The following is a 24869-nucleotide window of genomic DNA, read 5'->3' as shown; positions in this document are numbered from 1 at the left end:
ATAAAGATAAAGTTCTGGAAAAGATGGATTAAATAATTATCAACAATGTGAATGACTTGGATAACATTACTAGAAAAAAGAGCGCAAATATAATGTAATATTTTGCAAAGATAAAATGTTATGATGTATTTCAATGTATCGCAGTTGTCAAGGAGAATTATAGAAAATTCTATGGATATATAAAAAAATATATCAAAAGATTCATTGAATAAATTTAATATTATAAATTATAACTAGACTGCAGATTTTTCTGCATTTATGAGAAATTTAAGGATACGAGAATACGATACATATTTAATTAGCACTGATTTATTAGATTTCATTAGCACTGTAATGAGATAATATATGTAAATATATATAATATTCAAATATATATATTGCAAACATACACTCAGTGAAAAATTAGTATACAGCATGGATAGTAGTCTTAAATATACAATTAACGCTAAAAATGGCCTCACTAAATATTGTGGCTTATTGATATAGTAAATACTTTGGTTGTTCAAATATTTTGATGATCTTTGAGAAGTGTATACTTTCAATAAATATCTTGTAACTTCTATATACATTTTCACATGTGTTTCAAATTTGACCAAAATAATCATGATAGTCGTATCTCGTTACCAATGAAATTTCAAAATGTTTTCTGGAATATATAAATAAAAAGTTTCTGCATGTATTTGAATACTTTCATAAGACACACAACATCAGAGACATTACAATTTATAATAACGTCAGTTTCTTTTACGACATCATGGTTTAGAGCATCGAGCCGCGAGTGGAACCAGTGGAAAATAGTGAAACTTTGCGCAGTACGCGTGCGAGCAGCTAGAGGGCAACACGAATCGATTACTACTTTGCTAATGGCTTATTTCACTTAACACGCCTTTCCGTGGCGAGCAAGTTCGCTGCCTAGAGCGGTGTTCGTGTCGCGAATCAGGGTTTCTGCACGTTCTGTGATTGACAGGGAAGAATGAAGCTTCGTGGCCGTAACCAGTGAAGGGGAGGTCAGTTTGCATGCCAATTCGCGATCTGTTGTCGCCGTCAACACGTAAACTGTCACCAGAAGGTAAACGGGCTATTCTATCCCTCTGTGTTTCTCCCTATGTCTCTGTCGTCGCTCTGTCTCTTTTCCGCAATCGGTGTTATTTTTAGACAGGCTGTATCGTCGATGTTCGTTCAATTGCAAGCTCCCGTTACTTCGTTTCTTCGTTGTGACATCATTTCGGAAGAGAGTGTCTGCCACTTTTACTGCCGTCTCTCAGTAATGACTCATTTGTCAAGGTACATAACCTCAAAACTATGTCGGCGTTCGATGACAGTCTAGGCCAGGCCACTCGTGGCACCCTTTTACTTTACGTCCATAGCGCTCTACGGTTATTCTATCACATCTAACAACTCCTTTTTTGTGATTTTCCAGGAATGGAATGAAATTATTAACTGTTATAAATAAAAGTTATTTACTGAACTTTTAACTTTCCAGTTATTTCTTTTCTGTTTTCTGTAAAATTCAGTCAGTATTGTCTAACTGTAGATAAGATTAAATTTAATTTAATTTTATTTTATTTTAGTTAATTCAACATATATTCTATATTTTAAGCGATATAGGCTATAATTGGTATTGTGGAAGATGATATAAATTGTAATTAAATATTTTAAAGTTACAAAACTTAAATCTAATCTAAACTGAGTGGTTATCTACCGCATAACTCAGGAATGGCAATCGAGGGTTAAGTTAGGTGTGCGTTCAGAGTTCAGAGATTAGTTTTAGGAGCAATATATTTTCTAAATTACTTTCGTTAGTGTAAGTCTTAAAGGCTACTAGTTGAATTAACAATGGCGTGCCACAGAATAATCCGCTTTCCAACAACTTGAATGTTTTCTAAAGATAACAGATGTTCTGACTTAATTACAACTCTTTTTTCTTCCAAGGAAATAAAAGTTTCTTGTTTATGCAAAAATGTATGGAATAAAAGTTTCAGTAAGTTCACTTTATAACTGTTTTCTTGAAGCAGGAAGGATATTGATTAAAAAATTATATCCTGTTATTTCATAACTAATTGTAAATTTTAGGTTTCATTCAATCCTTGCGATTTTCAATGTTTGTACTTATCAGTCGATAATTTTAAAGTTCATTGACTTGGATTTCCTGTTGTTTGGATTTCTTCTTGTCATTTGTATTGATTCTACCAAATAGGAGTATTATGATTCCTATTGCGATATATATATTGGATATATTTTAGACTATTAATATTTAATGAAATTGAATCTTTGGTTTTCTATGATTATATGTACTTGTTAATTTATAGAAATTGCATAACTTTAATTCTTAGAAATAATAATGTTCATTGCCTGTGGAAAGTTAAGGTGCCATTTAAACTGCATACATACATATAACCTTGAAATCTTTCGCTATTGGTGATATAAAATAGAATTGGATTTCCATAAAGCTCTTTCTCTCAGACTTTTCAATATTGATAGTGTAGTATCATGAGATAAGGATATTTATCTCATTTTTTTTTTTACCATTTCATCAAGACCAGAAGTACCAATATAATTATGACATAATGACACATCTGTTTAAATAACTGTGACTCGCATTGCCATTATCATATGCTAATAGCTTATTTTTTAATTAGCATTCATAACACAGCAATAAAAGCCATGCATATCTTAGTTTGAGAATGGCAGTCCTTCGTATAAGAAAGATTTGTCGAATGGAATGGAGTTTTAGGATGATTTTCTTGTCTGTTGCAGCTGTTGGCCCTCCAATTTCCTGGAGGCCAGTGGTGTCAGTGACACCAGAGAATAATACGAGCTGCTAGCGTGAAAGAGTACAGTAGAGTTGGCTTAGGCCAACGTCGGTGTAAAAGACAAAATGGCAACAATAGATGGCCGACCAACCCAATATGGTATCACTCTTAAGCAACTTCGTGAGCTCATGGAGCTCCGGGGACGTGAAGGTGTCAATAAAATCAATAGTTATGGTGGTGTGCAGGAGATTTGTAAAAAATTATACACTTCACCCAGTGAAGGTAAGATTCTACTTTTGTGTAGTTCTATGATTCAAAATATGCATGTACAAATGAAATATTCACAGAAGAAACTATTTTCACTGTGCAGGTCTCAGTGGATCAGCAGCTGATATCCAACATAGACGAGATACATTTGGTTGCAATCAAATACCTCCAAAACCACCAAAAACGTTTCTACAACTAGTGTGGGAAGCTCTTCAAGATGTTACATTAATCATCTTGGAAATAGCTGCATTGGTTTCATTAGGTCTTAGCTTTTATCAGCCAGCAGATGATGAGGAGAGACGTAAGTATGAATTTTAGTATTATTTCTTAGCCATTGGGTAAAAAATAAGAATAAACGTATTCTGGAAGATATAAAAAAATGCATTTTTTTTTTATGAACTTTTACAGCTTTGATAGACGAAGATGAATCAAAATACGGTTGGATAGAAGGAGCTGCTATATTTGTTTCTGTGATCATGGTGGTAATAGTAACAGCTTCCAATGATTACTCTAAGGAAAAACAGTTTAGGGGTCTCCAAAGTCGGATAGAAGGAGAGCATAAATTCTCTGTCATTCGGCAAGGAGAGGTCAAACAGATCTCTGTGACTGACATTGTTGTTGGTGATATATGTCAGGTATGTGCAGCAGACTATGCATTCTACTAGCAGAAAGTATATTTTAAATGCAGTCAAGTACGACTTACGATTCTCTGGTTAACACAAAAAGCCCATATTTGAATCAATAACATGATTAAACTAGAAACATTTTTACTTAAATTTGGCAACTTCTTGAACACGTTGTTGTGTCTGAGAATTTGTCAATAAATCACATGCATCGATAATGAGTTTCGGGATACGAACATTACTTCGTCGAAAAAACATAAACAAGGTCTTCCCTAAATTGGGTAATCTACAATTCAGATAAAATATGGAGACCTGCTGCCAGCAGATGGTATCCTTATACAAAGCAACGATCTCAAAGTGGATGAGTCCAGTTTAACCGGAGAGTCAGACCATGTTAAAAAAGGAGAATCGCACGATCCCATGGTACTCTCAGGTGAGGGTTCTGTTTCACAGATCGAACACCGATAATTAAATTTGTTTTCTGTGTTGGGATGGTAATCACAGTGACTTCTGCCCCTTCTAAAGGTACACATGTGATGGAGGGTTCTGGGAAAATGTTAGTTACTGCTGTGGGCGTTAACTCGCAGGCTGGTATTATCTTTACTTTGTTGGGTGCTGCTGTTGATCAACATGAACAAGAAATCAAGAAGAAGAAGAAAGGTATGTAAACTCGATTTCAGTGGGGAATGGAACGATCGATGCAAGGTGTCCTGAATTAGTTCTTAAACATTTTGGGATAAGATAAAGTACTGTAGTGTTCGGAAATTATCATTTTGAGAACAAAATATTTAAGGAAGATTATCGGAATTTAAAGTGATTACCTTGGCATCTTGAAGGAAGCAAATATTACGGATAATTTTGTTTTCAAAATGGTAAGACTTGCCAAGTTCTCCCACTATAGTACTTTAAAAAATTAATTGGAACTCGCTACTCTTCCCCTGCTAGGAAAATGCTAGAAATTTTAATACGAATAAATTACAAAGAAGTTTAACTACTAATTGTTTTAAGAGAGAGCAGTAGCGGGTATTATGAAACGCATGGCACAAAATACGCGAAAGAAAAGTAGAAAACCAACAATTGACGCATGGCGTTTATTTTGGATTGACGCGAGAATATTTTATCGTGAACTTAGTTTTTCTAGTTATTTGTGACACTTTCATTTTCCTTAGCATGTGTTTGCGGTACTTTTGAAATGACTCCTTGATCGGTATACTAATTTCTTTCCTTCGAAGAAAACATTTAGCTCGTAGCTCACTTTATCGTCATTGCATTGAGAGTAATATCGCATTAAAGTATAATTGCATTAGAGAAAGAAAAAAATTTGTTGGAAAATGAAGTAGAAAGTGAATGGTAGAATAGTATAAAATCTTGCAATTCGTAGAAATTAAACTTTAAGTAAACAGTTAAATATTTATTAGTATCGCACGTTAATTGCAGCTATTATTATTATTATTGTTTATTATTACCATTATTATTATTATTATTATTATTATTGTTGTTGTTGTTGTTATTATTATTGTTGTTGTTGTTGTTGTTGTTGTTGTTGTTATTATTATTATTATTATTATTATTATTATTATTATTATTATTATTATTATTATTAGTTACTCACATCATGTGCCTTTTTTGAAATATTTATATTAGCCTGCATCTGGTTGTTAATGTTCGTATCTCTGTCTTATGTGTTTATGTATAAAAACCCTCCACTGAATGAGTTAGAAGTATTTTTAGTGTTACTGTTACGTATAGATCAATTCTTACTAACTTTTTATAGAAGGTGGAGCAAATAACTCTCTAATTCTCGATTTTTGAACAGGGATTCAGTTTGTATCTTTATACCACCTTCTATTTCAAAACTATCAAACGTTAATAGTAAGAATCGACCTTAAGACTATTTACAAAGGATTAAATAGACATAAATCCAGTTTGTTTTCTTGTGATTTACGCTGTTGTGTGTTATGTATGTTGCACAACCTGGAAGGCCCTTTAAGTGTTGTATAACATGTTTTTTACACTGTCCCTCGAATACTCTGTTCAGATGAGGTTTATTAACAGAATAAGAAAAGAAAAAAAAGACACTGCAAATACATACAACAATAACAGAAAACGAAGCTAGCGTTGATGAGAGAAAGAGAAACCTTCTGGGCTGTTCATTTAGGATTATTAATTAGTATTATGCTAGAATACGAGAACAGAAAAGACGATAAAAATCGGGAGATTAAGAATGAAAGAGTATTTTCAAAAATATGGCGTAACTTACGACTGGCATATTACATTTTTAGATAGACTGCTAATGGATTTTGTTTTGCATGCGTTTTTTTTATCTAGAGGCTAAGAAGCAGCGGAAGAAGAAGTCATTAACAGGTGAATAAAGTACAATCATAAATCATTACTGTTCATCATTTTGATGTTCGACATATACATTAAACGAGCACGCGCGCGTATTTGTCTATTTATCTTAAAAAATAATTTTTGTCTTTTCATTTTTTCTAGATTTCTTAATATTTTTATTTAAAGTACGCACGCGTCACGAGAAATCTTTTAAGTTCTACTTACAGATAAATAGGATAACACTTTTAATTTTGAACTTTTGTCCTTTATATCACCACTCTGTATGTTTCGTTCACTGCACTCTCTATATTATACATTTATGTATATGGCCTCTGTAACGTGAAGACAGAAATTTATTGTCAAGTCGATCTACTTTTTTCTTTCACTTCTATTGTTCCTATCTTGTCTTCTTGATCCATTTGTTCTCGTACAAATTAAGGGGGGGGGGGGGAGATTTTACGAAGACAGCGTGAAAAAGTAAAGTTATGTCTCATCCGTGCTTCTCTGTACCTTTTGTTACATTTGATTGTGTGAATGCTTCCAATAGCAGTGGTTCTATGCATATTTGAAGAAGAATCTTAGCCGCTATTAAAGTTTTGTATAGCTTCTTATTATTTCTGCATTTATTTCTCTTTTTTGTATACTTTATAATAATTTTACTCACCTCTATTTCATAACATGTAACTGTTATGCTTTTCGATTAATTCTTGATTATATTCTCTATCTTTTCTTTGATAGATACTGATTACTAACATTAGTCACCAGTATCATAATATTAGTTGGAGTATGTAAAGCAATGTAGTCGTAAATGTAGTACGAGGAAACTCGATTCCACTGTTCATCTAATTCCTATGTAATTTTGGATAATATTGCTATATAAAAATCCAAAATCAAACAATGTATCAATACATCTTCTTAAATATTACTACTTTCAAATTGTGTTGTTTTAAAGTTAGAATTAATTAAAAGACGATAAATCAAGAAGGAAGAAATGGGAATCGAGGTTCAGATGGTGTGGTTATAGATGAACTCAAATGAATCTGTATGTTGCTAATGAAGGAGAGGAAGCTGGAGAAATAACTGGAAACAGCCATGTGAGTGGAGATAAGCAAGAGGCCGAGGAGAACCATCACGCAGCCAATGCGGGCGAAGCAGAAGAGAAGAAAGAGAAGAGTGTTTTACAAGCCAAGCTAACTAAACTCGCCATACAAATCGGTTATGCCGGCTCGACCGTAGCAGTGGTTACTGTTCTTATTCTAGTCCTTCAGTTCTGCATTTCCACGTTTGTGTGGGAGGGTAAACCTTGGAAAAATATGTACGCTGGTGATCTGGTGCGGCATTTGATCATTGGTGTAACGGTACTCGTAGTCGCCGTTCCCGAAGGTCTTCCTCTAGCTGTCACCCTCTCCCTCGCTTATTCCGTTAAGGTAACTATTCACCAATTTCATTCTCTCAGAACTTCAGAATTAATAAAATAGTTTGAAAAAGCGATATTGTAGTTCTAGCAACAAAAAGAACTCCTGTTCTATTTATAAATCTTTAAAAGTCACTGTATCCTCGCTGTAGAGAGGAACACTCTTGAGATTTATTCTCCCCATTAAAGCTTGTAGATTTCTTAAGACTCTATCCATATTAAATTATCGGAATGCTTGCGCTCAACAGCTTTCTACTTTATCATAAATATTTTCTTTTTATTTTGTTTCTAAATTGATAATTAAGATGATAGGGGAAAACAGGGGAAAACAAGGAATAGAGTAAAGTGATAGAGAAATATTAAAATTCTGTAAATTCTTTATTTTACTCTTTATTTGATATTAAAATTTTCTGAAGGAACATTGTTGATGTACGAGTATACAATTATGTATGATTCTCTGTGTATAGAAAATGATGAAAGACAACAACTTGGTACGTCATTTGGATGCTTGCGAAACTATGGGTAACGCCACGGCAATCTGTTCGGACAAGACTGGTACCCTGACAACCAACCGGATGACCGTCGTTCAATCGTACATATGCGAGAAAATGAGCAAAAAGGTCCCGGAGTTCTCGGAGATCCCGTCGCACATCGGAAACTTAATAATTCAAGCTATCGCTATTAATTCGGCGTACACATCCAGAGTAATACCCTCGCCGGAACCTACAGAATTGCCGCTTCAAGTCGGTAATAAAACCGAATGTGCCTTACTTGGATTCGTAGTAGCCCTGGGCATGAACTATCAGACGATACGAGACGATCAACCTGAGGAAACCTTCACACGGGTGTACACGTTCAATAGCGTTAGGAAGAGCATGTCTACTGTCATTCCGAGGAAAGGTGGTGGATACAGACTCTTCACCAAGGGCGCTTCCGAGATCATTATGAAGAAGTACGTTATTTTCTTTTCCAAGCCAATTATAGTTCATAGATTAAACGTGGAAAGCACTTGCTGTATTACAGGCTAATGTTATTGCGAAAGAATGTATTATTTACCATAAAATTCTTACAGATTTCTTGTTTTTCATATGAAAGAAATTTTTTAAATTTAACTCCTTGTCAACTAGTCACATGGCATCAACGTTTTTTATTAAATTTTTTGTTGTAGAGGTCTCTTGAAAAATATTTACCGTACCTCTTTCATAAAACTTCACGGACTTGTCATCTATCGTCGAAAGGAACAGATCGTTCCTCTTTTTTAATTACGTTATACCGAAATAGATCCTTTTAATCGCTGAATAACATGAAAATTAAGAGATCACAAGAATTCTATTTATATTCTTCTTCTATAATCTTCACGTTTTATTGTTTCAGATGTGCCTTTATATATGGTCGTGAAGGTCATTTGGAGAAATTTACCAGAGAGATGCAGGAGCGTCTGGTAAAGAACGTGATCGAGCCGATGGCGTGCGACGGTCTCCGTACGATCTGCGTCGCATTTCGCGACTTCGTTCCCGGCAAGGCAGAAATCAATCAGGTTCATATCGACAACGATCCGAATTGGGAGGACGAGGAGAACGTCGTAAACAATCTCACGTGTTTGTGCATCGTCGGTATCGAGGACCCGGTACGTCCGGAGGTGCCGGAAGCGATCAGGAAGTGTCAGAAGGCGGGCATCACTGTGCGAATGGTCACTGGAGACAATATAAATACTGCGCGTTCCATTGCCCTGAAATGTGGGATTTTTAAGCCGAACGAAGACTTCCTGATCTTAGAAGGCAAAGAGTTCAACAAGAGGATCCGTGACGCAAACGGCGAGGTACAGCAACATTTGCTGGACAAAGTGTGGCCAAGGTTAAGGGTGTTGGCTAGGTCGTCGCCTACAGACAAATACACGCTCGTGAAAGGCATAATCGATAGCAGAGTGAGAGTGAGTCGCGAGGTTGTTGCTGTAACCGGTGATGGAACGAATGACGGTCCTGCTTTGAAAAAGGCGGATGTCGGCTTTGCCATGGGCATCGCCGGCACCGACGTCGCTAAAGAAGCTTCTGATATCATTCTAACGGACGATAATTTCTCGTCGATCGTGAAGGCAGTTATGTGGGGTAGAAACGTCTACGATAGTATAGCGAAGTTCTTACAGTTTCAATTGACCGTCAATATCGTCGCTGTTATAGTTGCTTTTATCGGAGCATGTGCCGTGCAAGATTCCCCTCTTAAAGCGGTGCAGATGTTGTGGGTGAACTTAATCATGGACACATTAGCATCTCTTGCATTGGCCACCGAAATGCCAACATCTGACCTTCTTCTTCGTAAACCGTACGGTCGCACGAAGCCGCTCATCTCCAGGACAATGATGAAGAACATTCTCGGCCAAGCTGTCTATCAATTGACTATAATTTTTATGCTTCTTTTCGCTGGTAAATATTCTTATTTTTCGATCATTCATCGTACGAGACCCTCGGAGAATTCATGCTGATCAAACTGGCCATGTATTGGATAATTATAAATATTACTTTCTAAAATTTAGAATTATTTTTATAAAATGTTTGATTCATGACATTGAGAACTTCATAAAAGTTTAAAAAGTGCAATTGATCAGTTTGGCTTCTGGGAGGTTCATATATTCTCTGTCATCTCTGAATTCAAAAAAAGAAAAGAAGAAAATTGTATATATAAAAAGTTCGAATACGTACTATTTGAACCATTTAGAAACCACATTGGTCAGCTTCATAAATTGGAAAGTACAGGAAAATGATAACGTCGCAAACACTGTTTAAATTCACCTTAGAATTCGCTATTATTTATGTCACCTTCTTGCGATAAATTAACTTATGGAAGTAAATCATTTGTTTCTTGAAAAGTGAATATTAATCGTATACTTGTGTAATGAAATTAAAAAATGAACAAAAAATGGAGTTCATCGGGCAGAAAGTAACATTTGAGATTTGCATAAGAAATCTTATTTCTTTCTATATACACACAACGAGTGTGTCTATTTTTACGATTGTATTGGATCTATTAGAAACAACCAGTCAGGCTTGCGTTCCTTCCAAGTGCCTTCTTTTAAGCGATGAACTAGGACAATATTGAAGAAAGAGCACAAGAAATAATTCGGATTAATGTCAAGCGTGATAACTTTGTGAGAATGATTTTGTTTTTTGATTTCGAGATGACTAAACCGATCAAAACGAAACATTTTTTAACAGTAAGCTATTTGATCGATAGGTGATAAGATGCTCGACATCGAAACAGGCCGAGGAGTTGCGCAGGCTGGTGGCGGTCCAACGCAGCACTTCACCATCATCTTCAACACATTCGTCATGATGACTCTTTTCAACGAATTTAACGCTAGGAAAATCCATGGTCAGCGTAATGTCTTCCAAGGAATATTTACCAACCCCATCTTTTATTCTATCTGGATCATGACATGTCTATCGCAGGTAGATCATATTTCTTACATTATATTGTATATTTTTTAAGAATATTATTAGAATTATGATTATGCGTTCAACAATATATTCGTGTTCGTTTTCAATATCTTGATATATGGGACATTAGGGATAGAAATTGTCAATATAGTAGAACATTAGAGAGATTAAATGTTTCTCTATTTATATAATAGCCAAGTCTAGCATAGTATGATATATAGAATTTGAATTTGCAATGGAAGAATCTATTGATATTTATCCTTAGCTCTCTATTCTATTAATGATATATAGTCAGCTAATAAATAGCCTTTAGATAGAATTTCACATTTTCTCACTCTCAATTAATTAGAAGATAGGTTTAACGAAAGGAAGAATTCCAGCCAAGAAGAAACGGACACGAGAGAAGCTCTTTAACACTTGGGTGACACCGAAATTACCATTTCTTGTATCTCCTCAATAAAATCCTATGTCTGTTTTCTAGGTAATTATCATACAATACGGTAAAATGGCGTTCAACACGAAAGCTCTCACATTAGAACAATGGATGTGGTGCCTGTTCTTCGGATTCGGTACTCTATTGTGGGGCCAAGTAATTACGACTATTCCTACGCGCAAGATTCCTAAAATCCTTTCGTAAGTTATAAACATATTCATGTAAAGAAACTACCTTTTTTTTTAATGTGTAGATGATGAGAGATACTTCTGTTCGGTTTAGCGGGCGCAACCTAACTTAAAAAAAAAAAAGAAAAAGAAAAGGATACGATAGTCACGTCTACGTGTTGCGTTCTCGTTCAGAAAATATTTTGGAATAATATTTTTTGTTACATGTTCTTTTTTCAGTTTCTCTTTTGTTCGTATTGTATAATTTTTGTCTTACTACTTTTTTTCTTTTTTGTAATCTTTTTCTGATCTGAAACTCAAAGGCGAGAATGCCGGAAGTCAACGTGTAGCGACTACTCAAAAAAAAAAAAAAAAAAAAAAGACATCTAGAAGCTATGAACAACTAAAGCAGCCATATTGCACGCATTACTAAGTAAATCAGGAGTATGTAAAATGGGAGAATATTGTAAATATTTCTTGCTTTCTTGCATTGTGTGACGCGACAGGAACGCGTTACATCAGGGATGCTACATTGTTTGACTAAAATGCATAAAATAAAGTAATTGGGAAACTTCTTTAAAGCTTTGAGAATGAATCTGAAAAATACGCTCTCATGTATGTCTTGTCTTGTCTTGTCGAACTAACTAGTCTTGGAAATTGGAAGCGCGATTACATGAATCTTGATTGAAGTTCTAACATACGAGTTGTCATACGTAGCTTCTATGAGTTTTTATTAAGACCCTCCTGGTACACGATAATCGCCTTTGCATGAATCTCTTTATCTTAATCGAAATCTCTATTGAGAAAGATTTTTCATGTATATGTATTTATATATCAATACTTGGAAGTTATATTTAATAATTGAGCACGATTAATTCAGCGTTCGTCTATTGTACGAGTACGGAATCTCTGTTATTGGAGAATATATTGCCTCTTGACGGTGGTTCACAGTTGTATAAGGATGTATTGCTCGAATTTTATATGTAATTCTTAATATTAAGATCGAGAATTTTGTATTAACTATCGTAGTATTGTCCAGTTCTTACAATTTATGTGTAGTTATTCTCGATATTAATTTAAAGAGATTTTTGAAGTTACATGTATTGTTCGCGCAGTATTTCCTATTATATAACTAAAACTCACCGCTATCATACAATATACGAGATATATGCGTGTAGCAACATCGAAAAGACAGTACCATTTGAAAGATAAGTATCATCATAATCGGTATCGTGTAAAAGTGTAATAGAAGGGAGACATGCATCGTGGAAATCATATTGATTACTATTATTATTGATAGCTGTATAATCGTAGCGCTTCTGTTGGTTTATGTTCTCGCTTCTAGGAATCCTTTTCTATTGCTTTTGCCCGTCATACGTTTCTCACTCCACCATAATAACGTATTGCTTTATGTAGCATGCTCCCTAGACGCCCAGATATTAAGAAAACCCAATTAAAACTATGAATATGCAAACACTGTGATCTGAATTGAACACATTGGACAAGAATGATAGCGCGTGCTCAGCTGTTCCCTCGCTCCCCTTTTTTGTAATTGTACATTAGCGCTGGCCAAGTAACGAAACGTTCCAGGTTTCCTCCGTGGAAGAAACTTTGAACGTTTGGAGACAAAGACACTGATAAAACAAAAACACAGTATCTAAATATAGGAAAGACCTTATATATCTTTGAATTATTGTTTCATGAAAATTGAAGAACCTGGAAATTCATCGATGGAAAACTGAATGAATTCTGGAAAAAGTTTTTGAACTGAGAATTATGGAAGAAGTAAGTTTGGAAGATTAAAAGGATCAAAATTCAAAGATATCTCTGATGCAATGATTTAGAGAGTAATAGTATTATGGATCATGATGGATCTGGAATATTCATAGGAATTTGTTGAATACGTATTTATTTGGATACTGGAAGTATGTAGAGTCTCCATGAAAAAAAAAACGAGTATTAGTTCCCTTGGTGGATATTATACTGTTACTCGTTTCTCATTTGGTAAACCTGGACCTCGTATATTAGGCTTAGCCGTTGCATGACTGAAGACCCTTCTCCGATGTCTACGTACTTGTTTGTGTAAAAGAGTAACCAATGAAAACGGCGTCCTAATGATTCACTATACTCTCACGATATTATCTAAACATACACTGTATTTTGTAACATTTGCATTTTCTGTTTGGTGCAAGGGATCTCAGTAGCGCGCTTGAACCGAGTTCAAGTTTGTGAACTTTTGGTTCTCAAGTTCTCACAGAGCTGAAAATTCGGACTAACTAGATACTATTATTACAATAAATGGTAACTTTTGCGCTTAGCGCTTTATCTGTAATTATTCCGCTCTCTTGCTGGAGCTGTTACGACTCTGTTTTTTCAACAACTTTTAACTGTCTATCTGTCTTTCTTTCTTTCTGTCTGTCTCTCCCTATCTGGTTTCGTTCTTGTACTTTCTCTGTCCCCATCTTTATCCATTACACGCACGGAGCCGAACTTTCTCCTTCTGAACCGGTTTTTTTTTCATTCTCTGCATCTGTTTCTCTCTGTCCGCTTAGGCTATGCCTCCCAATTCGCAAGTTGAAAATTAGGGGACGAGAATCCCTTGCGAATTGGGACCAGCGATTCTCGCTGCTCTCGCGTCGAGCGCATTAAAGATACTAAAAAGAAAAGAAAGAAAAAAAAAGAAGATAATTAAAGATACACGAGCAATAATCAGATAACAGAATATGGTCATCATCGATACAGGATATAATACACGTATGTGTATTGTGGGACGCTTCTGTGTGGTCGTCCTGGTCGACTGCACGAACACGGTGTTTTATGATCACGAGAGGTGAAACGAAAAGCTATATACATAACAATATATGGGGTTCTCACACGTTTTTATATTAATCTTCTGCATTCGCTTGTTAAAGCTTTTACTGAGCCACTTGTCGTAGGACACATAGAGAAGTAGTGGCGGTTTTTTCTTGAGCTTTACTTGCAAAATTTGTCCCTCCTGAACAGGTAAGGGAAATCTCGCATCTTGCTGGGCGACAAAACGGCACACGTTGCAGAGGATATCGCAAGTTATATATGTATGCCATTCAGACTCGTTAAACCGTGCGAAAAATGAACTGAAAGAGAAAAGAAAGAAAAAAAGATAAAAGAGCAACCTGTCCAGAGGAGAAGGGAAAATTTACGAAATGCCAAAGATCTCACACCCAAAGTCCTCAAATTTACCAGATCACGCGTGCATCGTTCCCCAGAACGTGTTGTTACATCACTTAATCCTCCTCCTCATTGTCATTGTGTTCTTTGTTTACTTTAACTTCTTTTTATTGTTTTCTCTTTTTTTTCCCCTATCAGCTCTGTTCATCGCTGTCGCCCTTCTCCTAACAAGTACAAAAGTATCTCTTTCGTCATCATACACGCCATATACATAGACATTATCCATTCACACATGTACAGTCGTTTCTTCATCTGCAGAAAACTGCATTTTATCGCTCACTTTGTCCGCATTGCACCTCACATCGCATCCCCTCGTTCGTTGGCTCATTCTTTTTACACGTCGCAAAACATTTTTTCTTGTATGTGTGTATATATTATTGGCTGTTTCGCAGTTGCAGGTTTCTTCTTTGAATGCGTTTGTTTCGGTGAGAAACGCGCTGCTCGCTGGAAGTAAAATTTTTTAGCAAATAGCGATGATCTTCTGTTTCATGGATCTGAATATTCTAGTGACAAAGATGATATATAGTGGTGGACGAAAGAAAGTTTAATCTTTGTAAATGTTAATAGCTTTTGTATTAAACATTTACTGGCTTATCGATAAAGGTAATCTATTTCCGCGTATATATTACATTCGTTAATTGCTTTCGTCAAAATATAACTCCAGTTCGTACAATTCTGGTCTTTCTTCGTATCAATTATCTCTTAAACTTTCTTTTGTATATTATCGTAAATCAAAAACGAGGATATAAAATAACGAAAGAGAGGAAAGGCGAATATTTGCTTCCAGTAAATAAGATTTAGTTCGCTTACAAAACACAGGATCACATTGAAACCCAGAGTAGCAATATCTCGTGACTGTGAAACAGCCTGTACGCCTCTCTGTCCGTCTGCTTTCCTTTCTCGGCCACTTCCAATCACCGTTTATGCCACCGTCAGTCGATTCTCCTTTAAAAAAAGGAAAAAAAAAAAATTGAACTAGCCAGCGTCGTCGAATACCGTTAAACAGATAGTGTGATTAGGTATCCAAGCTAAGGAGCGAGGGGAAAAACCATAGAACAGAGAAAATTTTGGGTGCAGTGCGTCGAGGAGCCGGTTCTACGCGTCATCAGTCAGCCAAATAAAAAAAAAAAATTTAACAATCAAAATCAAAGTTTCCCTCTTAAAAAAAAAAAAAAAAAAAAAAAAAAAAAAAACAACCTACTTTGATTATAGACCATGTGTGTAACAGGGATCGAGTGATGAAGAATTGGTTTCATGTTTTTTAAAAACAGATGGGGCCGCGGCCAGCCGGATGATATCGGTGCGATCAGTCTCGGAGATGAGAAATTCGACCCTGACTCGGATAAAAAGCCGCGCGCAGGACAAATTCTATGGATCCGTGGTCTAACACGACTACAGACACAGGTAACTATCCCTATCTCTCACTCTCATGCCATCACTCGAAGTCAGCGTTCTCTCGGGTTCCCCTCTCCCCGTCCCCGAGATGAAGTTAAACAATATCAAATTAATATGAGAAAAAAGAATAATAATATAGAATTAACGAGACGACTTGAAATAGCCGCGCACGCGACGTTCCGATTGCTTTCTCTAATTGGCCTTGGACCGACGAATCTCCCCCGTCGTCCTGGCGTCGATTTTCTAGGTCTTGTTTCATCATCGAATCGGTTGTATTCAACGTTCTTTGTTGAATCACGTGTATTTTGCCATCGACTATATTACAACGCCCAATATATACCATATCATCGCAGCAACAAGTTGTTCTCTTTTTTAACCATGACCGTGTGCGCAGATTGGCCACTACACTGTGAATGACTCTTCACAGACAGAGAATCAGGACGAAGAAATGACAAGAGAAACACTGAGATTAGCCTGGATTTTGCTTGCGACTGATTCCCAGCTGCTTTTTCTCATTCGTGAGAATTCTCTTCTCACACTTTCTGAATTATTTTATTGGAACAAAAGGAAGCCGTACAAACTCGTCAATTTGTCTAGCAATAGAGGCAGTTAGGATCTAGAATTATGATCAAGTAAGATCCACGTTCACGAACCAGTTTTTCATTGGTGTTTTTGAATTCTGAATCTATCATGAAGGAGTATTTACGTGTAATGGTATAGTCTAGGCAGCCACACAGTCAAAAAGTATATACATGTACGTTATATACTTTGTTCCATATATATATATACGTACGTTTTTTAGTTTCTCTCATTTGGTTATTTTGTTTTCGTTCGAGACCGTTGTTTACCTTGGTTTGCATTTTCATTTGAGTTCTTTGCCGTGTTACCTCGACGATGCGTACCTTGCGTTTTTGCCCTCTTGATATTGCCATATATCTCGCATTAGCCACAGAAAGAAAGAAAGCTCGACGATCTAAACAAAACATATGCCCCTTATATCGGGAGTCACAAGATTGACTTGGACCCGATCGATCGTCTTCAGGTCGTTTTCCCTATTTCAGTGCTCGTTTCAGCGACTGAATCTTTTTTATGGGGTCTTCTGAAGCTTGTCTAAATTTTTTATAGTCTATTAGGTACCATTTTTTGGCTCTTAACCCTTTATAAGACAAAATAAAATTGAACTGAACGGAACTACGTAGTCTCTTCAAAAAAAATTTTTCTTCAGATACTGAATATTCCTGCTTTTAACCAGAATTTAGTTATTTTCCAAGGAAAATGCGTTTAATGTTTCTTTGTGTTTTTTTTCAGATAGATTATGTTCCACTTTTTTATTGTTGGCACTGCAGTCCTTATAAAGGGTTAACATACTCACTGTATGTAGCAGTCGGTTTCAGTTACTCTTTCCAAAGAGAATATCTTCAAGAAGTGAAAAATATTTGGACGCTATAAGTTACAAGTGTGTTATTATTGCCTCGCTTAACCTCTTCGACATGGTTTTCTCATTCGCAACTTTTTCTTTTACAGAAGAATCTGCTGCTTTTCTCGAATAAAAAAACACTTCTGTTTCATCGAGATTCAAACTCGAAGAGGTTAAATCGAAGCACGAGGAAGTCAATTAAGACTTAATTGAACGACTCGAATAATTGATTTTCGCCCATTTCTTAAATACCTACTCGGGTCTCTCAGCATCCCCCATTTTCAACCAGCTCAGTCAAGAAACCAGCTCCGTTTAGACAAAAATTGCATTATTTACTTAAGGGCGATGAATATAGTCAGGGTTGAGTAAGGTGTAGAGAGCTATAGTAGATCTCTTCGGTTTGTATGAACTTCAGTGTTGATTGCCTGATCGTTTATGATCCATAGAGCTCAAGCACGTATTAGACGGCTAGTCTCACCAGATCTACATAGAGGCAGCACAGCTCTGATTATTTAGGACCAACCTATAGTAGCGATCTAAGTAGTCAATGCTCCGTTTCATTAAGTCATATCCTCTTCATGAACTAGACTTTACTTCTTGGAGTCAGGAATGGCCATAGAACAGAAGGTACAAGTGCCTTCTAGCTCCTTGTAGAGATGAATCTGTAGAATTCTAACTAAGGAATATAGTACGAAGGAAGTTCATAAGTTTGTTTTCATACGTTTTTGGAATATAAATGATTTTTAACCTGAGAACCAGCATTGAGGCTCTCCAAAGAAAAGACTGAGATTCAACTGGGACCATAAAATGACAGATCTTTTTGTGGATATAAATTTTGTATTACTTTAATGATATATTAGGAAGTTAGTTCTGGACAGTTGGAGAATTGTTCAGCGCTTGAAGACTTAGGAATCGATACCCGAGCGAGAGTCGGAAAGAAAAAACAAACAGCCCTTCGTCGACGACGCCTCTCGTATTTTTCTGTTTCTTTTATTTTCATTCTTTCACTTCTCTCGATGGGAACGGGTTAAGGCTGATGAAGCTAGCGCATACTTGACCAACACCGCGGCTCGTGATGGTGTAAATTACTTATTTTATGCCATCACGATGTTACTTCTGCTATTTTATTGAGAACATCTCTTGACTATGCGACGGGAAACCATCATTGGCATTGCTATACCAATTGACTGCGCTTGTTACCTAAGAAGTAATAAAAGAAATTGATGGAATGGTCGCATAATCCAAGGTGCAAAAAGGAAAAAGAGGAGTAAAGTTTGACCAAAATGATTTCCACTTTCTTTATTCTGTTGACTTATACTTCGCTTTCTCTCTTATTTCCTTTCTTCTTACTCTGATAACACTACCTCATGATCTAGCACTGTCATCAAAGAAAAAAAAAAGAAATGATTTTTTTATGAAGCAAGATTCACACATATATACAAATTTAAATCTACGCAAGAATATCAATGTGTCTATGTGAAACTGTATATTTTAAGTTACTATAGAAACAAACAAATGAAAGAAAAAGAAACAAAACAAAATACTATAGATACCCACTCAGTTAAGCTAATTATGTAAATTGAATATGTAACCTACTTTCAGACGAGCAATAGAACTCTGGTGCAGAATGTATCTGTGACAGGCAGATCCCCCTCTCAGGATTACTATATGGTTAGTCCGCAAGTCCAATCTCCGCACTGTTTGACCGTTCTTAAATATTAATTCTTTATTATGATTACCATTTGATTACTTTTTTTCTCGATGGTTTTGTTTTTTTTCTCATTAACCAGTTTGAGTTTTCCTTCTTACTGGTGCTTTCTGTTTGACGTACTTAGTTCCTCTCTTATCCATGCCTATACTTCTCTGCCTCTCTTAATAACTTTTAACATCAACTCAAAGCTTACTTTGATTTACAATTTCTAATTGGTCTTGAAAAATATATTCTAACATACTGCTTCTTTTTTTAAAGGATTCCATGTTTCCCTCTATTTCAGTTTCATTTTATTCAACCTGAGTTTGTCTCTTCCAATTGTTTGCCTCTCCAACGTGTATATCTCTCGCCTGTTTTTCATTCGTCGCAGTTCTGCTTGCAAATCGCAAGCTTCTACTCGCTTCTTTCGCGCAGATCGTGCTATTTTTTAGTTTATTTTTCACGAACACAGCGAGGAGACATACGACCCGTTGGATATTCTTTTTGCCCTCTATTTTGCGCTATTGTTTTTTCTCAACTGTATATTTCTATTTCCTACTCTCTGTCCCCTTTCTTTCTTCACGTTAAAATCAGACATTTTGTTCCAGTCGGGATCCACATCATCCTCTGCTTGAAGAGAAGAGAGTTCCTCAAACACATCCAATCCAGCCTCTCTTTTTCAACTTCCAACTTCAGTATTCAATTTTCCTCATAAGTATCTTCATAATATCGGACAAAGGATTATCTAATCCAGATTTCCTTAATATTTTCCAACTGTTTGAAAAATATTAATATTTAATATCTCTAGAGAAGAATATTTGCTATCTAATAATCATGTGCTTCATCGTGCTTCATTTTGTAGATACAAAGCTTTGAAAAATGTAAATTTTAGAGCTTTGTTACTATGAAATAAAACATGAGTCGAAGGTTGTTTATTAGATAAAAGATATTCCTATCATTATCCTTTATTGCAATTTTTAAATATTGTAAAGATAATATATACATAGTCATGTACAGATATATTACTAATCACTATGGTTCTTTTTTAATATAGTCACTTAATACTTATCAATTTAATTATTTATCATGTACTTTACCGATGCACTTATTTCTCTTTTATGGATAATTGTGCATCCTACAAGTACAGTATATATGTATGTATTATCTTTTCACTCAAGCCTAATCTCTTCTCTTCGAGTAAAAAAATACCTCACATGTTTATTTTTATTTACATTGGATATATTTATTTCTTAATTTCTGGTTTCCTGCTTCCAAAAAGTAAAAACCAACCTGATTTTAAAGTTAAACTGAATTTCCTTATCTTCCCAACTTCCAAATTTTATGCATCCTTTTATTTTTTTGTTGTTTTAACTTTATTTCCTTTTCCACTGATTCTAAGGTGTTGCATGCACATCTGTGCGTATGTATGTACGTATATAAGTTGCCCGTATATACGTGTCATACGTAGATATATGTATATATACACACGTGTATGTAAAATGCATGCGCGTATGTGTACGCGTATATGTATGTATATGCGTATATATGTGTGCAGGACACACATACACGCGCGGCAAGGTACGCTTTTGCAATTCTTTTTTTCCTTTCTATATTTCATTTCATTTTTAAAAACACTGTCGGTCAATATCCTTAATTATATATACATATATATATGTATATATGTACATGTATTCATTGGCAGAATCATCGAAGTGATCTTTATTTTTAGGCGATGTTGAGTTTATAACATATTCACTTTTATTAAGTTCTCTTAGAAACATGTTTGTTTTCTCTTTGAACCAATTATTTCTCTCTTTGTACTCCTTTTATGACACAAGATTTAATTTCAGGAATTGCTTTGTTTATAAAATGTGTTACCAAATGGGTCAGTGATTCTTTATGATACAGCAGTATTTTTCCATTGAGCATTGAGAATGAATTTTTACGTGTTTTCGCTGTCTGCTTCTGAAGTATCCTTTCTTTTCCAACTACTTTTTCAACAGACAGAAATTTATCAATAGAAAAATATTTACGTAACACAATTGTATCTCTCAATATGAGAATTCTATATCATGAGGATAAACGTATTCGTCTTTTTTTTTTCTTTCCTTTTTTTTTCTTCTTTTCTTTTGTTTAACAATCTTCTGCCATGAAAGATACATTGGGTATTATACATATATCTACATATATATGTATATGTATACATATATATATTTTTTTCACGCTTCAACTATATATTTCCAATCAGTCTATGGTTAATGTATCAAGAACATTCTTCAGTGCCTCGTATCTTACTTTACTTTGCTCATTTCTACAACATTCTTTATTTTGTCCAAAAAAAGTAGTCTCAGTAACTGAGACGAAGGGGCACAAGGAAAAATTTTCCTATTTAAACTCCAATTTAGCACCACCCACACAAGCTGTATCACTTCCATTATTACTATTATATATCTTATAAAGAAACAGCTACTTGTTTTCCAACAGCTTGCCTCAAGCTCTATCGTTGTCACTGTCACCATCGTCATTCTGTATACATATGTTAACATATGAGTAACTATCATGCCCGATACAGAACAAAGCAAAGAAAAAAGCAGCTACAATGATTCTGAAACTCTCACAAAGCACAGGCAATCTTTCTCTTTATGGAAGCTTTCCTAAAACTCAAACAATTGTTAATTCACAAGAGATGCACTTACCGAATATAAGCAGCCCCAGAGTACCTTGTACGTGTGCTATGCGTGTGAACTGCATGACCAAGAACTTATGGCAGGAACCTTAAAGATGATACGTGTGATATGGACAAACAAAGCGTCAACATTAATTAACAACCACAAACCAACAACGACACGCTGTTGCATCAGGGAAACAAACAGTATAATAATTATACTCATACATGTGTGTCTACTGCTCTGTGGACACCTGAGGTTCTATTGGCTGATATCTGCTCCTTTTTATTTCTTATTTTTGTTCTTTAATCGTTGCAGTGTGTGCCAGTCTTGCTGTGATATATTATACCATACCACTTAACATTTATATGGTGGATGATACATGGCCATAATGCATCGTGTGTCTCTCAATGTGCGTGTGCTGTTGCGTATATAATGAGATGTACGTGCACAGTTTGTCTGTTTATCTGTCTGTTTGTCTGTGTCTGCTGTGTACACGACAGTTGAAGCTCTTATCAATAAAGAAACCTTCAAGAAAACTGGCAGTTAACTCATACCTGTACATACACACATAAACAATGTCACAAACACATAGGGATTTTTATCGTTTTTTGCAAGCTTGAGGCGGATGTGCATTTATTATATACTTACTTGTACTTTCTTTGGTTAGTAAGGGATGAAGGCTATCAGAGAATAGTCTTTGAGCCAAAGGAAGCTAAGAATGTTTTAATACTTAATGGTCTTGGATTTCAGGAAATCCTTAGAACTGTGAATAATGGAAGAATAATGTTGATATATTGAATATACATTGTTTTGGATGACTCGAAGAATATTTTATTCATAATTCTAAGAACATCACTACCAGACCACAGATTACATTATTCTGGACTTACAGAACCTGCTGGACATACTTTACTTTTTACTACTTTATTTCACATAAGAAAAACGCTTGCATGTAGCAATTGACCGTTCGACTCCGTTCTATGCAAGCTTTCAAGCTTTGTTGATTCTCTTACACAAAAGGTTCGAGTTACTTTGTATATCGATGAATCTTGAGGTTATTGAGGAAGGTTTTAAGAAGCCAAGAGTAAACTTGCAAATGTAATTAATTTTCGAAACATTAAGTTGATATTTAACACTCAATTGTTCAAGAATATATCCCAAGTGATCTTCGAGCCTCTTGACAACTTGCACGAAGTCTCGAGCCCTCCAGAATTCTACACACGTACACTTTCACGTACACACCTGAAAAAAGACTGATTAAGAAGATAACTGGGAAACATTTGACTAACGAGAACGAAGAGTCCAGCAACAACAAATACAAAGAAACAGAACTAAAATATAAGATAACGAGACATATATGCCAGTGTAAGCAGGGATTAAAATACTGACGCAAACGCCAAATAAAAAAAAAAAAGACACGCCTAAAACAAGTAACGATACTACGGAGAGAATAGAAATTAAGACTGATGGTATGATTTGTGGTTTGTTAGCCAGCGGAACCCATTCGGGAGACTGAGGTATAACGGGGCGGCAGTCTTGCCCGCCGCTACACTTATCCTGTCGGAGTACAAACAAGTACGTAGCTCACGTAGATCGCCTGCCGTTTATAATACGTTGTATCGTCAATTCTGCCATACGTACGCATACACAGGACGGATCGTCGACGTACGTACGGTGTGCTGAGTGAAACGTCGCCATTGGACCTGTTCTCAATAACCGATCACGTTTACCCTTTCGCTACTTGTTACTTGTAACCAATTTCATAAAAGAGAAGAGTAATTGTAAATTATTCATTATTAATGTATTGTTTAGTGTCGTAGCTGATTTCAAAATACTATAGAATGACAAATATAACTAAAACAGAATAACAGAGAACAGCAGATATTTAAGATGTTTGATTTAAGAAGAAGAGAAAGAAAAGGAAAAGGTAATTCTATTTCTATTTTTATATAGCTAACTATTGACTGATATTTTGCGTTTATGAAAGTTTGAGAAATTATCGAGGGACGAAGGCGACGATTCCTCAGCGCGGATGCAGTGAACGATGTTTCGTTGCACTGTGTTTTTGTGTAGTGGGTGTGAGTTGGTCGGTGGAATCGATGGAAGAGCCTCTTGTGTTGGTAGACCACCGTCCGCCCTCCCCTCTTTTTTCAGTAGTGTATAGCTGTCTGACATGATTGTGTGCTGCGTGTTTTTCCCCCATACTGTATCATTTTCATACTTGTTCATACGATATAATATCGCAACTGTTAGCATCAAAGAAGAAAGATAAAAGAAAAAGAAAAAAGCATTCTTTTTTCATAGCGGCCGTGTGCAACTTGTTTTTAACTGAACACGACCATCCCTCTTTTGGTATCGTACGTACACTCGCACGAGGACTATAGAACTGCCTCGACGAGAGAGGCAATCTTGTCCAGCTTTTTTAAAAAGCTCTGCCTGGTCGAGCGGAGATTCTTCCTCCTTGCTGCTTGCGTTTTCTGTTTGCGTTTGTCTCTCTCCCCCGCATTGTGTCTCCGGCGAAGGATCTCAGATCCAGCACCCCGTGAAAAGACTTCTTTTACAACGCGTTTACAAACGTATAATACCGTGATAACCAACTTTTGCCTTTTTGTGTTTACAGATTGTCTGTAGGAAGAAATTTCACGGCGTGTTATTGTCTAAAAACCTCCTACAGTCTCTTCAATCTCCTATCAGAATATGATTTCTCCAACCTCTCTCGTGAACGAATGTGTTTCTCAGCTTTTCTCAGTCTCGTATGATTCCTTGCCTTTTCCTGTGCCACCTGCTGCTCGTGGCTGGGTTATCGTGTCTAATTGCAGGTAGACTTACTTCCCTTTGTTGCTTCACTCTTTACCGAGGATCTATACTGTATGTGTTAGCCTACAGTTGCTGCTGAAAGTGAACACTTCTTGCGTAATACTTTCTTTTTGAGTTCTTTTTTCTATTTTAAAGCGATAAACTTGGAGATTGGTGGATATTATGTTGAAACATAAATGAACAGTAGGATTTAGATCCTACTTAGATAGTAGGTACGAAGATTCACAGCAAGAGTTAAGTGAATGTAAACTGAAA

At 35.8% G+C, this 24869-nt stretch overlaps 1 protein-coding gene across 24 annotated transcripts in view; it reads left to right on the top strand.

The window, feature by feature from the left end:
- Positions 1-24869, top strand: part of LOC132914843 (plasma membrane calcium-transporting ATPase 3) — an 89491-nt gene that overhangs the window by 37621 nt on the left and 27001 nt on the right. For 10 of the 24 annotated variants that reach the window (XM_060974298.1, XM_060974288.1, XM_060974281.1 and 7 more), the window contains 13 exons: positions 2758-3035; positions 3124-3321; positions 3429-3655; positions 3941-4076; positions 4169-4303; positions 5972-6007; positions 7034-7401; positions 7856-8340; positions 8763-9808; positions 10617-10831; positions 11301-11452; positions 15898-16030; positions 19041-19109. In XM_060974298.1, coding sequence (XP_060830281.1) covers positions 2879-3035; positions 3124-3321; positions 3429-3655; positions 3941-4076; positions 4169-4303; positions 5972-6007; positions 7034-7401; positions 7856-8340; positions 8763-9808; positions 10617-10831; positions 11301-11452; positions 15898-16030; positions 19041-19109 — 3357 coding nt within the window. In that variant the 5' untranslated portion in view covers positions 2758-2878. Of the gene's footprint in view, positions 1-763; positions 1070-2757; positions 3036-3123; positions 3322-3428; positions 3656-3940; positions 4077-4168; positions 4304-5971; positions 6008-7033; positions 7402-7855; positions 8341-8762; positions 9809-10616; positions 10832-11300; positions 11453-15897; positions 16031-19040; positions 19110-23287; positions 23373-24869 lie in introns of those variants that run through there. The other 14 variants (XM_060974300.1, XM_060974296.1, XM_060974294.1 and 11 more) reach the window with 8 other exon arrangements.

Source organism: Bombus pascuorum, chromosome 15 (genome assembly GCF_905332965.1).
Source record: "Bombus pascuorum chromosome 15, iyBomPasc1.1, whole genome shotgun sequence".
Classification (NCBI taxonomy): Eukaryota; Metazoa; Arthropoda; class Insecta; order Hymenoptera; family Apidae; genus Bombus; species Bombus pascuorum.
This window is presented reverse-complemented; position numbering and strand designations above follow the sequence as displayed.